A 14,977-nucleotide genomic window follows, 5' to 3' on the forward strand; every position below is an offset into this window, starting at 1 on the left:
TTTGTTCAGGAGTGTAGTCTCCTTTCAGGCATTTACTTACAGTAAGAAAAATCTCATTTCCTCCAGAGATGGTTAGGTAATATTGTTTTAAGAGAAAATACATGTATTTTTTAGTATAAATGCATTAAACTCTGTTTAATTTTGCTGATTTGTTTTCCTTTGAACTTAGCCAGACATTAATGTCAGTTTCATTTAAAGTAAAAGATGTTCTGTTATGAATTGTTTTGGTCCTTCTCAAATGTCCAAAATGCACTAAATTATGCTAAGAAGCCTACCTAGCCTTGAATCCCTGTGGAGATGTGCCAGACCCTTAATGGCAGAAGGTCCCAGATTCTGATCTTGCTTGAAGACACCATGAATTGTTGCTGGTTTCTGTCAATAAGCTTTCTGTCAGTAAACTACATGTAGGACCTAATGCATGGCACAGATCTGGTTTATTCAATTTATTGAAGTTGGATTGAATTTAAATAGCAGTAATTGAAATGTTTCTCTGAAATAGAGGTGTGTTTCTGTGTATTGATGCAAGTGAAGTAGTGTCCTACATGGTTCTGAATGGGCAATATAACTTCTCTAAATAAGTATATAAACCTCTTTTTTTCTGTGCAGAGACACTTTTTCAGGAATTTGGGGTCCATTTTGGCTTATGCCTTTTTAGGAACAGCAGTGTCTTGTTTTATTATTGGGTAAGTGAACTCTGGTATCTGTTCCTCTATAGACTAAAGTTTAAGCTGCTAAAGCACACTCTCTCTGCCTGCATGTATGTATTTTATCTGTGTATATACACACACATTTAGTTTAAGATTGGTCGTGTTGGTTTGCTTGCCTACAATCTCTTATGCTGCTCATATTACTGTCTTATATATGGATATTCTGAATAACAGAAATCCTGAATTTTGTTGTGACCTTGGCTTGTTTCTAAAAGAATTTTACTAGAGAAATAATCTATTATTACAGACTCTCCTTACCTCAGAGCTTTTGGCCTATGTATTGTATTGGGAAAAATAATACTGAGAGGAATTTTGAGCAGGGAAAATTTAGTGGAAAACGGAAGAAACATGTAGACTGTGCTAATTGTGTGAAGATTTCAGACTTTGTTTACTGGTTTTGTATGATGTCTTCTGGATCATATATTGCTTGATTTGCTCTGTAGGGAAAAGAGTAAGGTTCACTTTGAGAGCTTTGTGCTGCACTGTGGCAGGGTCCCACTGAGCCTGTCTGAAATACTGTTGCTCCTGCTTTCCCTTGGCCTGTCTGAAGTGCTCCAGCCTGTTTGACTTTCAATGTTTTATCTTCTTTCTCTTCAGGAATCTCATGTATGGTGTTGTGAAACTAATGAAGTTGGTGGGTCAGCTATCTGATAAATTCTATTATACAGACTGCCTCCTCTTTGGAGCGATAATATCTGCCACTGATCCAGGTAGCTCGATGAACATTTTTTAATAATCTTCCAAAATAACCCATTGTTAGGATTTTCAGCTGCATATTAACAGGACTCTATTTTCAGTTTTGTCATGGTGGTATCTCTGAACCTCTTCTCTGAAGTACACGCATGATACCATGGCATATTTGGAAAAAAGTCTGACTCTCCTGTTCAAATACTTAAATATGGTTTTTGTTAAGTGGTTTCTTGTTAAGTGTACATCAAGTTTAAGACTGCAAATAGATTAAATTTCTGCATTTTCTGGATAGCAGGATTTCCTCCTTCAGCTACATTGCTTGAGGCTGGGTAATTTAAGAGCAATATTTAAAGCTTTTAGGTTCTTTAGGTGAGGGATTTTCTTTTCCTCATTCAAATAAACTTCATGTTTTACAAGTTAAGGCAGAAGAATGCTTTTCTGGCCAAGTAATTTCAGCTTTTGCCCAAATAATGTGGACATCCTTCTGAGTCAAGCAGGCTCACACTGAAGTCTCTGCTTGACACCTCAGTTTGTAGGACTGGCAAAAGTCAGGGGCCAGGGTGGGGAGTGCTGAAGTATGAAGCTTGACATTTAAAGCAGTTTATTTGAGGTGCTTAGTGGTGATTAGTGTGAAAATGGGAAGTAGCTCCTGTGACTGAGCTGAGCTCTGAACAGCTGGTGGTTGCATACAATTTATGCAAAAAATCACCATGTGATTTTTGAAGTGTGTATTTGGGAACATCTTCAAGATCATGGTCTTTCATCTCAGAATTTTCTTGAAAGAATTATTATAAATATTTAACACTTTTGTCCTTTTTGAATTATTTGGAAAATCACACCTGAGCCATAGTGCATGCTTAGGGGAACACTTAGGATTATTTGTACTATTTTACAATGGCTGAAATAAGAAACCTGTGTTAACAATCCATTCAGCTTTTAAAAGCAGGAAGAGTTGTACAACATTTTGCTTACTGTCTTACATGGAGCATGTTCTAAAATAATATCAGGGCTTTGGCTGAAGGGCTTTGTCTGCCCCCAGCCCCTTGATCATGGGGGCCTTCCTATTAACATTATGCAGATGGGAGGACAATAGAGCCACTTCCTAGTGAAGCTGCCCTAAAACTGATGGAGGAATTGCTCACTAGTAGGTAAACATGACTACGGTTTCCCATTTTTATTTTGATCCCGTACTTCAATTCCTGGATTTTGTTGCTTTAGCCAAACTGGAAAGTCTGCTCCACAGCTGATGCAGTCATTCCAGTGTTGTTTTTCTCTCTTCTTTCTGTAGTTACCGTGCTAGCAATATTTAATGAGCTGCATGCTGATGTGGATCTCTATGCCCTTCTGTTTGGAGAGAGTGTGTTGAATGATGCTGTTGCCATTGTGTTATCCTCGTAAGTAACTCTGTGAATTTCTGCCCTGAAATGACTAAATTGCTTTTGGCATTTGTCTAAAATAAATGCTTTTTCTGAGAAACATTCTTTTAAGTTTAAATGGATTGCCTTTAACTGGGTTGATAAGCATTGCAAACATTTGCCAAGGTCCCTAATGGATACATAGGTCAGAATGACACACAAACCTTCAGCATGGGATTGCCTCCCTGTAGCTCAGGTAGTGTTGGTAGAGAAAAAAATCTTCTCTGATGCCACTTGTAACTTGTCATTGTCTTCTCTCTTTCTAGATCTATAGTTGCCTACCAGCCCACAGGTGAAAATACCCATGCTTTTGATGCTGCAGCATTTTTCAAGTCTGTTGGTGTTTTCCTGGGAATATTCAGTGGTTCTTTCATGATGGGAGCAGTGACAGGGGTTGTGACAGCTCTGATATCCTTTTTCATGTTTAGTTATTCTAGCTGAGATGGCACATGTGGATATTATCAGGGCTTTTCTGTTTCCCATTATACCAGAATTGACTCTAGCTTGTTTAATTCTGAGTGTGAAGATGTGATCAGTATTCATGTGACTTCTTTCTTATAGAAAGACATTATAGCTACCCACAAAAATCAACCCTTCCCAATAAAATTGAGGCCATGGTAGAAGTTTTAGTGATGTTGCTGCAACAAAACAACTGAGGGCCTTAAACAGGCACTTCCTAATAGTGTTTAGTTTCTTTTTATGGAATTACAAAACATAGTTTTTATTATCAGCCTTGAAAGACATGATAAATGGTATTTGATTCTGTCTTTAGCAAAATCTCTGTTATTTCTGATCCCCACAGCATTCTTTGAGTCCTGCATTTAAACTTTTTGCCAGAAATCTGATGTCAAACACCTTGGATAAGATTGTATCTCTGAGAGTTTAACTTAATAACATGATGTGCCTTACATGATCCGTTCTGTTCTCTTAATGCTTGTTGTTTCTATTTGGTCAGACCTCTGAGGTGCTTAGCAAGCAATTTGTGTGGGTTTTCTTTTAGGCTCAGGCAGCAGACCTTCAGCCTGACCAGGAGTCATGATGCTTCTTCGTGAACAAAATTAAATCTTTGCTTTCTGACTGGCTAGTATAACCATATCTGTACAGATCCCAGGCTGCTCTGATGTGCCTAACTTCTGAACACTGACCTGAAAGGGGTAAAATGTGATGTTTTGTACAATGATCATGAACCTGTGAGACTGAAGCTGTAGTGTCTGAACTCCATCTCATATACACACTGTGCAGATTTTCCTGATGTGTCTGCATAATGGAAACCCTTTAAGTATAACAGGGAGGATGTGCTGCTGATGCTTTAATGTTTGGTCTCAGTTCCACTGATCTGCAATCAATGTGACCCAGAACCACAATTCTTCCTCTGGCTTTTAGGCTACCAGCCATCCATAGCTCTCACTGCTCAAATGCAGCTGTTGTGGGTTTTGGCTTGCTGGTTGGTTACTAATTAAGGCTGAAATGCATTCAGATCCACTTTGTAAAATTATGCTTCTGAAGCAGCAGCTAATCCTTGCTTTTTCTAATGGTTGTGCTCAGGAGAGTGATGTGAGGCTGCTCAGAACAAAGCCTCTGTGGTGGCATTTTGTGTGTGTGGTGGGGAGGGATATATATATTTTATTTTTTTTTTTGTTCTGTTTTGGTTTTGTTTTGTTCTTTTTCTTTGGTTGTATAATTATATGACTATTTTGGAAACATTCTTAATGTCATGTAATGCTGTAGAAGCAAACAAAATTTGCATTTTACTATTCATAGCTGATTAGAATCCATAAATTATGGATTAAGAGAGTATTCCTATAGCCTGAAGTACCTATACCTCTCTGAGTAAGGGGTTTCATGCAGTCATGCACTGTCCTTTGAGCATAGATAGAATACTTGGTTACCAATGATGCAGATAATATACAAGGACTTATAATACCACATTGTATATTTTTACTAAACTGCAGCATCTGACTGGTAGAAAAGATGTGAAATACAAGGCCATGTCTAACAAAGAAAAGACTTAAGAGAAAATAAATAATAATTTTGTTTCCGTTACCATTTAAATTTGATCAATTACATGGAAAAATAAAATGTTTTTGTTTTCTTGCCTTTCTCTCACCTCGATCTTCCTCCAAAATGATGAGCACAGATTTAATGAAATATCTTGGTATAGTTGCTTACAGTAACAGCAAGGGGAATAAACAGTTCAATTCACAAAACTGCCAGAAAAGACTGGAAATAAGGAACTGGTTCTGACAAGACCCGTTGCCTAACTTCAGGGGAACAAGGTTCAACCTCTTCCTCTCCCATGGAGTGACTGTGGCTATCCAGTCTCCTTAGGCATCCATGAATGTCCCTTGGGCCAGGCACTGGGATTATCTGAGGGCAAATGGATTCAAATTTTAGTTATGGTGGATGTTGCTGCTTCAGAAGTGTGATCTTAGAAAATAGATCTGTTTGGGGGAAGTGATGGGGAGGAATTTAACAGGACTCAAAAGTTGTAGAGGTGTTGTCTGTGCAGAACAACAGCTGTTTAAAGGTATGCTGCGTTTTATATTTGGTGTAATGCTAGCACAGAAAATAATTTTTTTTTAATTATACTCTAGGCTTTGTTTTGAAGGCAGCCTTCTGACAAAGTAAGGTCATGGCTGAAGGTGTGTCTGGAGTATATGTTTGCCCTAGTCCAAGTCAGCAGAGAATGTCAGCAAGAAGTAGGTGTGAGTGGAGAGCTGGTACTGACTGCCTCCATATGAGCTGTGCATTGCTGTTTGCACCTCAGATGTGTGTGCTGTTCAGTATTTACCTGCTGCCAGACCAGTGCTTAGGAAAAAGAAACACCAAAAAGATTCTATATATAGGTAAACAACTTTTTTTTTTTTTTTGTGGTATGTGAAGAGCTAAATTTAATGCTACTGAAATCTCTTCTGCTTCTTCAGTAGCTGTATGAATTGTTAATTCAGTGTGTGCTTTGATGTTCCTCAGGTTTTGCTCTCCTCTGCAAGATGAACTTGTTTTTCCTTTCCTTTAAAAGGCTGAGCTGCTCTGAGTTGGCTTTTTCTCTAAAACACATCAGCACAAGGAGAGGAAATATATTTTGTAGGCAGCAATTGTTTTGCCTTAAAAGTACTGAAGTAGCAACACTTGCTGGAAAAGACTTTTTAACAAATCTGAGAAGAAAAATTCTTGTAAATCTTCCTATCTTAGGGTTGTTGTAGTCAATAACAGCTCTGTAAATTAAATGCTTTTGAATGCATTTTGTGCTTTATTTGAAGGTGGAAGTGGGACTGTTAATTGAGGTTGGCAGGGGGAACAAAATATCAATTCCTCACCAATCCCCTGAAAAGCCAAGGCACACACAGTCTAAAAGGAACAGCAGATATATATCCCTTCCTTGCTACCACTTCAAAGGGAATCATTGAATAAGATAATATTACCTCTAAGAGGTGCAGCCACACTTTGTCATGGATATACAGCAAAAATATCCAAAACTGATTGTTGCAAGTTGATTCTGAAATTTGCCTTGATATATTGGAATTCGCATTTTTCAGCATCAAAAGTCTTTTGTTTTCTGACAAGCATGGGATGTTAGTACATAAAATTGTACTAAAAGTGTGTTTCATAAATCCTGGGAACAGAGAAGCCAAAGGATTTCTTTTTGATCCCTTAACAAATGACTTAACGTGACAAAGTTTACCAAGTTGCACTGCTTCCCCCTGCTGGAAACAGCTCTCTTCTTCTTGATGTCCTGGAGCACTTTCCTGCTTGCAGAAGCTTGTGGATTTACTGGTGAGTTTCTTGGATTCAAGCACATGGGGAAGTTAATCTCAGAAGTAATTTTTCCACATTTTCACTTAAGCTTTTCAAAGGAAAATATGTTTGTGCTTCAAGCTGGGTTGTTGGGGTTTTTTTGCACTCTGTAAGCTGCAGCTTACTGGGCAACAAAGGCAATGGTTTGGTTCAGACACCATCTCCCCAACCTGGTATTTCACTCAATTCAATGGAAGAGTCATAAAATCTCAAGGTTAAGAATGATGTATAAATTAAATGGAGCTTGTGAAGGGAAAGAGTGGTGAGCTGACAGTAAACAGGCTGATTTTTCCATGTGGTTCTGTTCACAGGTGTGGTGGCTGTCCTCTTCTGTGGAATTACCCAGGCACATTATACATACAATAACTTGTCTGTTGAGTCCAGAAGTCGCACTAAGCAGGCAAGGATGTCTTTTACCTTTTTTTACAGTGCATTGCTGTAGTAATCCATGTACTTTTGTTTTTACTGCATAATTTTTACTTGGCCTTTAACATATGATGGTTTTCTCTCTAGCTCTTTGAGGTGTTGCACTTCCTGGCTGAGAACTTCATATTTTCTTATATGGGCTTGGCACTGTTTACTTTCCAGAAGCACATATTCAGCCCAGTTTTCATTATTGGAGCTTTTGTATCCTTTTTCACATTGTGTGAGGTTTCTCTATTGTCTTATGTGCTCAAGAACTTGTGATATCTGTTGGCTTTACCAAATAGAGAATGGTGGCTGGCCTGAGTTTCCCTAATGTCGTGCAGGCACAATAATTTTGAGAACAATCTTTGGTTACACCTTGCATCAAAGCCCTAAGGCCTGTGTGTCACACAGTTCTTGGCTCTGTGCCTGAATGTTGGAGGTCATATAATTTCACTAGATAAATGAATGAATGTGCTTTACTGTGTGCTTTGGCCATTGGCAGCCAACACTGCTTGTGTTGTTTCTCATATTTGAGCTTTGGAGACCTAGAAAAGGAATTATTTTTCTCTCCACTTCCAGTGGCTCCTTGAGAAAGTAAGGAACAAACTTCAAATACATAAAAAGGGATGTGGGTAAATAGATCATCTTTGAGCAATGCCCCAGAGAGCAGAATCTCAGGTGATGGGAGGAGAAAGGAGCTGAGATGGGGTGCAGATCATGACATGAAGGGCACACAATTAAAGGTTCTGCCATTGTCTCTGGTATATGCCTCTCAAATTCCCCACAAGTGAACACTTTGTAGTAGTCACACTCATGTAGAGCTGCATCCTGCTCCTTTTCAAATGGGTTGTGTAACTCTCCCCTCACTGTATTCCTGGCTGCTTGAAAATTCAGCAGAGCTATAAGTATGCATGAAGAAATGGGAACTAGTCTTCCAGTCTTCATTTCCCTCTGCCTGCTGTAGGAGCAGAGCTATTGAAAATGGAGTTAAAAACCCATGAAAGGGCATATAAAGATGGCTATGTATGAGATGTACTTGTTTTCTCTTCTTTCTACTGTTTTCTGTACTACTCAGAATTTAACACATTTGTCTTATTTTCCTTCAGCAATTTACTTTCTTCTGGAACAGTAATACATTTTCTCCTATGTCACCCCACATCTACTTTTCTGACCTAAGAAATGCTCCAGAGGTCTGCAGACATTGGATAAAGATATGAACAGAATAGTTGCATCTGGTATACTAAGCAATACAATTTTTCATGCTTAGTGTGGCCTTCCATCTTCTCTCAAGTTGTGCTGTCTGCCGTGGGTTTGTTTTCAGAAGTTGTTTCTCTACCTACTTGCCTTTTAGTACATTTTGTACATCTTCTACCACTGCACTTAAACTCTGTTGCCTCTTGAATGTTTTTCTACCTTTGTGAGGAGGGCAACTGGTAGCAGCACCCATGTTTTACTCAACATCTGTGGTCCCCATTGAGTTAACAACTTGCAGGGGTGAAATGCTGGGACATCACCAGTTTTTGAAAGTGAAAGGCTGGATAAAGGCAGAGCTAGAGCCTCAACATCCTTGGCAAAATCTTAGCTATTATTCCTACATACATTAGTCTTGATGGCTTCTGATGTCTGTAGTCCTCAAAGAGTCTGGTATAAAAGTTGCTTGGAATAGTTACATGAGGGTTTTGTACAAAGTAATATCAAAATCTGTCTTTCCTAGAGATATGCCCTGCTGACAGGATTGCTTTACTTTAGCTATGACTATAACCCAGTGGTGTTGAGAACTCTTATATTCTCTTTATTTCTTTTCCATGGGAGATGTATTCTTCTTCTAATGTTCCCATCCTAGCAGCAAATGATCAGTGTTTGTTTGGCTTCTGACTGTGATGGCATTTTATAGGATTTCAGCCCACCACTCTAGTTTTTTCCAAAGTGTTCCTTTTACCATGGAGAGTGTCTAATGCTTTCTGCTTCTTCCCTGGAACCACTGGATGTTTTGCACCACAGTGAGGGTGCTTACCATCTACTGTCATGAATTTCTCCAACACTCTTTCACTATTCTTTTTTCAACTCCATTCTAGTGCTGACAAATGGCTTTTGTGTTTGTATTCTTAGTAGCTCTACTGGTGTTTGCTAGCCAATAGGAGATTCTGCCTCTGCAGGACTCATAATGGGGTGGCCACTTGCTAGTCTTAAGCTGGTTCCCCCCTCTGTATACAGAGCTGCATTTCTGTTGTTTCAAAACTCAAAATTGAATTTTCAAAGTCAAGTCTTTATTTGTTCGATTGGTCATTTTAATAATAGGTATAATTTCACTGTGAATCTGAAAAGTTAGTTGTATTAGTAAAATTTTACATTTTGTGCAATCACTTTTGAATCGCTTGTGAGTCACTTTAGGTACACAGCTATAGGAAGAACACTTGATATCATGGTGTAAATCTCTTAATAAAACAAAAGCTTCATGTTAAAGCCAAGTATCAAAAACTGCATGCCTCAGGAAAAAGAAATCCTTAACCCTCAGCTGCAAACAGGTTGCAATATTTTTGGGCAGAGCTGCACATATCTACCCCCTCTCCTTCTTGTTGAATTTGGGCAGAAGGCATAAGATCAGCTGGAGCTTTCAGCATATGATGATGTTTTCAGGTAAGAGCAAAAATTCTGGGCTATGCAAAAAGTCTTCATTTTAGCTCATAAGCAATCAACTGTGCTATCTTCTGTTTTTATGATCCATGTTCACACATCCTAAAGGGAAGGCTTACTGATTGTTGCAGCATGCCATCATGGATCTTTCAGCCTTTACAGAAAGTGTGCCATGTCTGGGGTGGGTGACATCTTGACATGCTACCTGCTCACCTGCTGCAGGCAGCACCTCATGTTGGGAATAGAACATTTTCATTTGAAGTGTTTGTGAAGGACATGGGAGAATTGGGATGTGTTTCTTCCAAAAGGTTATTTCTAGCTGAGATGATGTTCACATTGTGCAGAAACAGATACCTGCTGAGAAAATTAAAGTGTATTTATGGGTGCCCTTTCCCACTTAGTTGGACAAAGGTATTCAACTTAAATTGCCTTATAATTTGTCACACAAATGACTGTTTTAAATTTGCAGTTTAAGGCAAAATATGTTTTGTGTGTCTAAACATGCACATCCTCAAGAAGTTCCAAGCAATCCTCTGTACACAAGAGGCTATAAAGAGGATAGAGCCAGGCTCTATCAATGTATTCAGTGGTGCCCTTTTCCAGGCCCAGAGGTAATGGGGACAAACTGGAACACATGAGGTTTTCTGTTTGAATGTCAGGAAACATTTTTACTATGTCCAAGCATTGTACAAATTATCTAGAGAAGTTGTGACATCTCCATCCATGTAGATATTCAAAAGCCATCTGGATGTGGTCCTGTGCAACTCACTGCAGATTGAGCAGGGGTTGTTCAAACAGGAGAATTGGACCAGATGAACTCCAGGGGTTCTTTAAAACCTTAACCATCCTATGACTTCTCTACATAAGAAGTCTGCAGATGGCCTGATGCCATGGCTTGTTCTTGCTAATGAAGTTTTATAACTGGGAGTAGAGGAGTCTGCCTGTGACCATGTAATTAACTAGAATATTCTTCTAGCTGATAAAAACGTCATGTCAAGAACTCACATTTCAGCTGGAAAAGTCTGAATTTTCATCTGGATTCAGGGAGCTGCTTGACTGACTACATGTTTTGCTGTAGTCCACAACTTGTTTGTTTCTGTCTTCCTTTCCCCGTTAGTTTCTGGAAGTATTTCCAACTTTTCACAGCACTTATGGATTCTGTAAGTAATAGGAAACCAGGACACTTACAACATCTTGTAAATAATCCCAGGGCATAATTTATCAGGGAATCTAAGGAAATTAAAACCTGCTGGAGCCCAGTGCATTCTGCCTGACATTTTGTGGGAGGGAGCAAGGAAGGTGCTGTGCTATCCACAGCCATGGCTGCACTTCTGAAGCTGTGTTGTTTCATCCTTTCTGATAGGTCTCAGGGGAGCCATGGCATTTGCTCTGGCTATACGAGACACTGCTACCTACTCCCACCAAATGATGTTCTCAACAACTCTGCTCATCGTGTTTTTCACTGTGTGGATTGTTGGTGGAGGTACCACCCCCATGCTGTCCTGGCTGAACATCAGGTTGGTATGCAGCTGTGTGCTGGGGAAACTTCACTTTTCAGCAGGCAGCTGTGCTAATTTGGCATAGTTCTATAGAACTTGATGCTTGCTGGAAGCATTTAGAACATGGTATTTATATATATGTATGTAGGTATTTAGAACATGATATTTTATAGAGGGAAGTGCAGTCTGGTGAAGAAAATGTATTGATGCTGCTGGGATTCAGGCTAAAGATGCTCTGGTGCTCTGCAAGTAGGTATCTAGGTCTTTGTCAGTCCAGCAAGATATGGAATAGTGTTGCCTCATAAAGCATCTCTATATTGAAAATAAAGAATTAATCTAGTCCCATATAAACTTCATATTATACTAAGACTGCTCCCTTTGTTTTGACTCTTTGTAATGGGCCTGTTAAGGTTTTTAAGCTCAGTGGATTCTTTATTGGGTGGTGCTGAGCTGAATGTACTTTAAACAAAACCTGATGTTATCTAATCAACTGGGATAAATGGGGTCCTGCTGGTCTTTTTGGTGTGTCTCTTCCTGTTTTCAGGAGATCTGTGAAAATGGTAAGTTGCATGATTATAGATGTCTGACTATAAATCCTGCTTAATACTTTTGACTGCCTGTACTTTCATATTTGAGAATATTTATCAAGAGATATGCTAGAGAATCACAAATCAATTTTGGAAGTTTTGGCAGTTTGGGAGACAAAGATAAATAGAGGAGAATTAAAACAGAACAAACTGTACAAGCCCTGAGTCCAATCAACCACTACCTCTGCCACAGGGCTCCTTCAGTCATCAGCAGTAGGACAGGACTGAATTCTTGCATGTGGCCCAGCCCTTGGCCAACTGCAAAATCATTCTGAGGTAGCAGATTTTTTTATTCCTGTCCTCCTCCAGAGAAACCAGGAAGTATCTAAGATTATGCACTTCCCCCTTTAGCTAAGTTAGTTCAGTAGTGAGACTCCATAAACCTGGCTGATGAGCTGGTCCTGCAGACAGAGAGGACTAACACCATATCCATTCCAGACTTACCCCTCAAGATGGCCAGATTTGCCAAAGTCATTAGTGTGACCAAGAAGGCAGAACAGCTGTAAAAACTATGGTAATATTCCTAGAGAAGTAACTACCAGAGGGTAGCTGACTGAAGCTGAATATATAAAAGCTAAAACCCAAGGCATCAACAGTTTTGAGTGTTTAGCTGTAGTTTTATGAGGAGATTTACCCATCCTTGCAAGTAAGCAGTGATTTTAACTGTCACTTTTTTGGCATGGTTGACAGAAAATAAAGGGTTAACTTTCCTGTCAATGGAAAGATAACATATAGCAAGGGAGCTCTACATAGGAAACATTTTGGAGAACTTCAGGGGTCTGCCTACAGCTGGCTCGTTGGAGATGGAATCTGCACCTTCTGGGACCACATGAAATCAGATTTGTGCCAGGAGGTGGCGGCTGTGTGCAGCTGATCGAGAATTAGGAACTGCTAGTGAGGTTCCCTCAGCTGTTAGAACTCTTTGTGCTGGGGAAAAAAAGAAAAGAAAAAAGAAAAAATCCTGATTTTTCAGATTTAAAAAAGGACAAATTATTTTCCAGCTGAATTTTTAAAGTATGCCAGTTATCTCTTTCCCATCCCCTTCTAGTCAGTGGAGGTGGTGAAGCTGAGATGCTGTCCCAGTGACTCACTCAGCAGCAGAGTGTATAGTGCTGATGCAGTCCTGAGGCTGTGCAGTAGGTAATTTGCCCCTAGGATGTTTTCTGAGCCTTGGTGCTTGCCCATTAAATTTGACTGCCAGAGGCTGGAAATAACAAGTGGTCACATACAGGATTATTTAGCAGAAAAGATGTTATAAGAGAAAGGTGGTTTGCTTAGATGAGGTGAAGGGTTGTAGAAAATTAATGCCATGTGTAGGTTGGACTTAGATGTCAGGATTTGTGGGGACTCCTAGGAGTCCAGTTGTGATGTGAAGGTCATGCCAGTTGTATCAGGAAGCAAGGAAGGCTAGTCAGCCATTACCAAAGCCTCACAAAATAGTTGGCCTTTCCTCAGAGTGGATGTAGATAGAAGCACCATGTCTGGGCAAGTCAGAGGAGCAAAGACAGACATCAAAACCAAAGTGGGTTATTTAAGGTGGTGCCTGCATGATTTTAGTAGAAATCCCTTTATCAGGGAGCTGACTGCAGCCAGGAGTGTCAGCCTGGCTTGATAGCACCAAGTTCCTGGGGAAGCAGCTGTGTGCATGCAGAGGGCACAGGCATCCAGAATTGCTTTGCTGGGGCTTACAGGAAGAGGCACATGATGCCTTCTGGCCACACCATTTGCTGTGTAGCATTTGGGATGCATGCTTGGCTCTTTACTTCACTGTTGGTCCCTTCCCTCCCATGATATGAAATATTAAAAGTTTTGGTAAAGTAAAAAGCAGTATAAGGAGGAAAATAGGCAAAAATACTCTCTGCCTCCTCCTGCTGTTCTGAACATTTTAGATATTCAGATGAGCAGGTATCTTTTCAGATAGGGTAGGTTACCAGGGATCACTGACCAGGCTTTCATACACAGCTAAGCAAAGGAGCTATGGTTTGTAGCAGAGGCTTAACTTCAGTTTGCTGCATAACTGGTTGGAAAAGTGAGGTCACAACTTCAAAATCTGAGTAAAAAAATAACAGGATCTTTAGATGCTTTTGATTTCTGCCCCTTGATGCCTAGGAAATTAAAACTAACACCAGAAACTGCAATTAAAGCCATGATATCTAACGTGTTGGAGTTCCTTGGCTGACTATCAGTGAGACATATCCAAGCATTTGAATGGTAAACAGTTACATTTTATTAGTAGTAGATTTGGGGTTTTTTTTTGTAGAAACTAAAGCATGACCTGGATATTAAAAGTATATTCTCGTCCTTTAAGACCTAAACAAAGAAACAATTTCCTGGCTGAAGCTCTAACAGTTTCAGCCAACTTGAGAGCTATGTAAATCAAAACCACTGGCAAAATTCCTCTCTTCAAAAAATAGCTAACTTCTTGTTTCATTTATCTGTCACAGGAAAAAAAAAAAGGGAACTCCTAGCATTTGTGTTGCAAAACAATGTGTTTTCCATTTTTAACATGAGGTTAGTGACCTGTTCTTTTCATGTTGAATGAAGCAACACATGGATTAGTGCCTTCCTCTCCTTCATAAACTGTTGCAATATGTGGAATTTATTGCTTATTTTAATGAAGTAATTTCAGTTATATTTAGAAACCTTTTTATAAATATCAAAGCATTATACCTTACACTTTAAAATAATTCACATTTCTTTTTACCATATAAGATAAAGGATGCACAGACAATGCCAAATTAGATATTTAGTGCCTTATGTCTGACCTTGCATATACAATCTTTAAAGAGCTTCCTATGTAGTGATATTTTTTTCTGTAAAAGAGCAAACTGAAAAAGAAAGGTGGAGACATTAACTCTCATCCAGCTGCTATGTGAACTACCTAACTGTGATGGTGGTAAAAGTGTTGGCTTGGTGGTTATCCACCATTCTCTCACCCAGGGTGGTGCAAGGATAAATGTGCATTACATACCACACCTGGGTGTGCTGGGATGGCAGGAGGAGAGTGCTGATGCTGGGATCCAGCCCCAGACTGGGGTGGGGGATGCCTGATGGAGCTTTCATCCTCCTGTTTTGCAGCCTGTTTCCATTATTGTATTATTTAGATCATTCACTGCCTTCAGCCACTCTCTGCTTAAGAAAGATGCACAGACACAGGAGCAGTCCCTTGCCCTCTGTTGAGGGCTTTTTCCTCTACTGTTTCTTCCAGTTGTCTTTCCCTAGTTTTTCTGTTCTTCCTCCTT

General features: G+C 39.6%; 1 protein-coding gene across 2 annotated transcripts in view; it reads left to right on the forward strand.

The window, feature by feature from the left end:
• Positions 1-14,977, forward strand: part of SLC9A7 (solute carrier family 9 member A7) — a 68,077-nt gene that overhangs the window by 33,572 nt on the left and 19,528 nt on the right. For both annotated transcript variants that reach the window (XM_056505804.1, XM_056505794.1), the window contains exons 4-12: positions 607-683; positions 1,305-1,417; positions 2,686-2,791; positions 3,079-3,220; positions 6,481-6,586; positions 6,919-7,007; positions 7,121-7,234; positions 9,541-9,652; positions 11,013-11,166. In XM_056505804.1, coding sequence (XP_056361779.1) covers positions 607-683; positions 1,305-1,417; positions 2,686-2,791; positions 3,079-3,220; positions 6,481-6,586; positions 6,919-7,007; positions 7,121-7,234; positions 9,541-9,652; positions 11,013-11,166 — 1,013 coding nt within the window. The remainder of the gene's footprint in view (positions 1-606; positions 684-1,304; positions 1,418-2,685; positions 2,792-3,078; positions 3,221-6,480; positions 6,587-6,918; positions 7,008-7,120; positions 7,235-9,540; positions 9,653-11,012; positions 11,167-14,977) is intronic.

The sequence above is a fragment of the Oenanthe melanoleuca genome, chromosome 1, assembly GCF_029582105.1.
Source record: "Oenanthe melanoleuca isolate GR-GAL-2019-014 chromosome 1, OMel1.0, whole genome shotgun sequence".
Lineage (NCBI taxonomy): Eukaryota > Metazoa > Chordata > Aves > Passeriformes > Muscicapidae > Oenanthe > Oenanthe melanoleuca.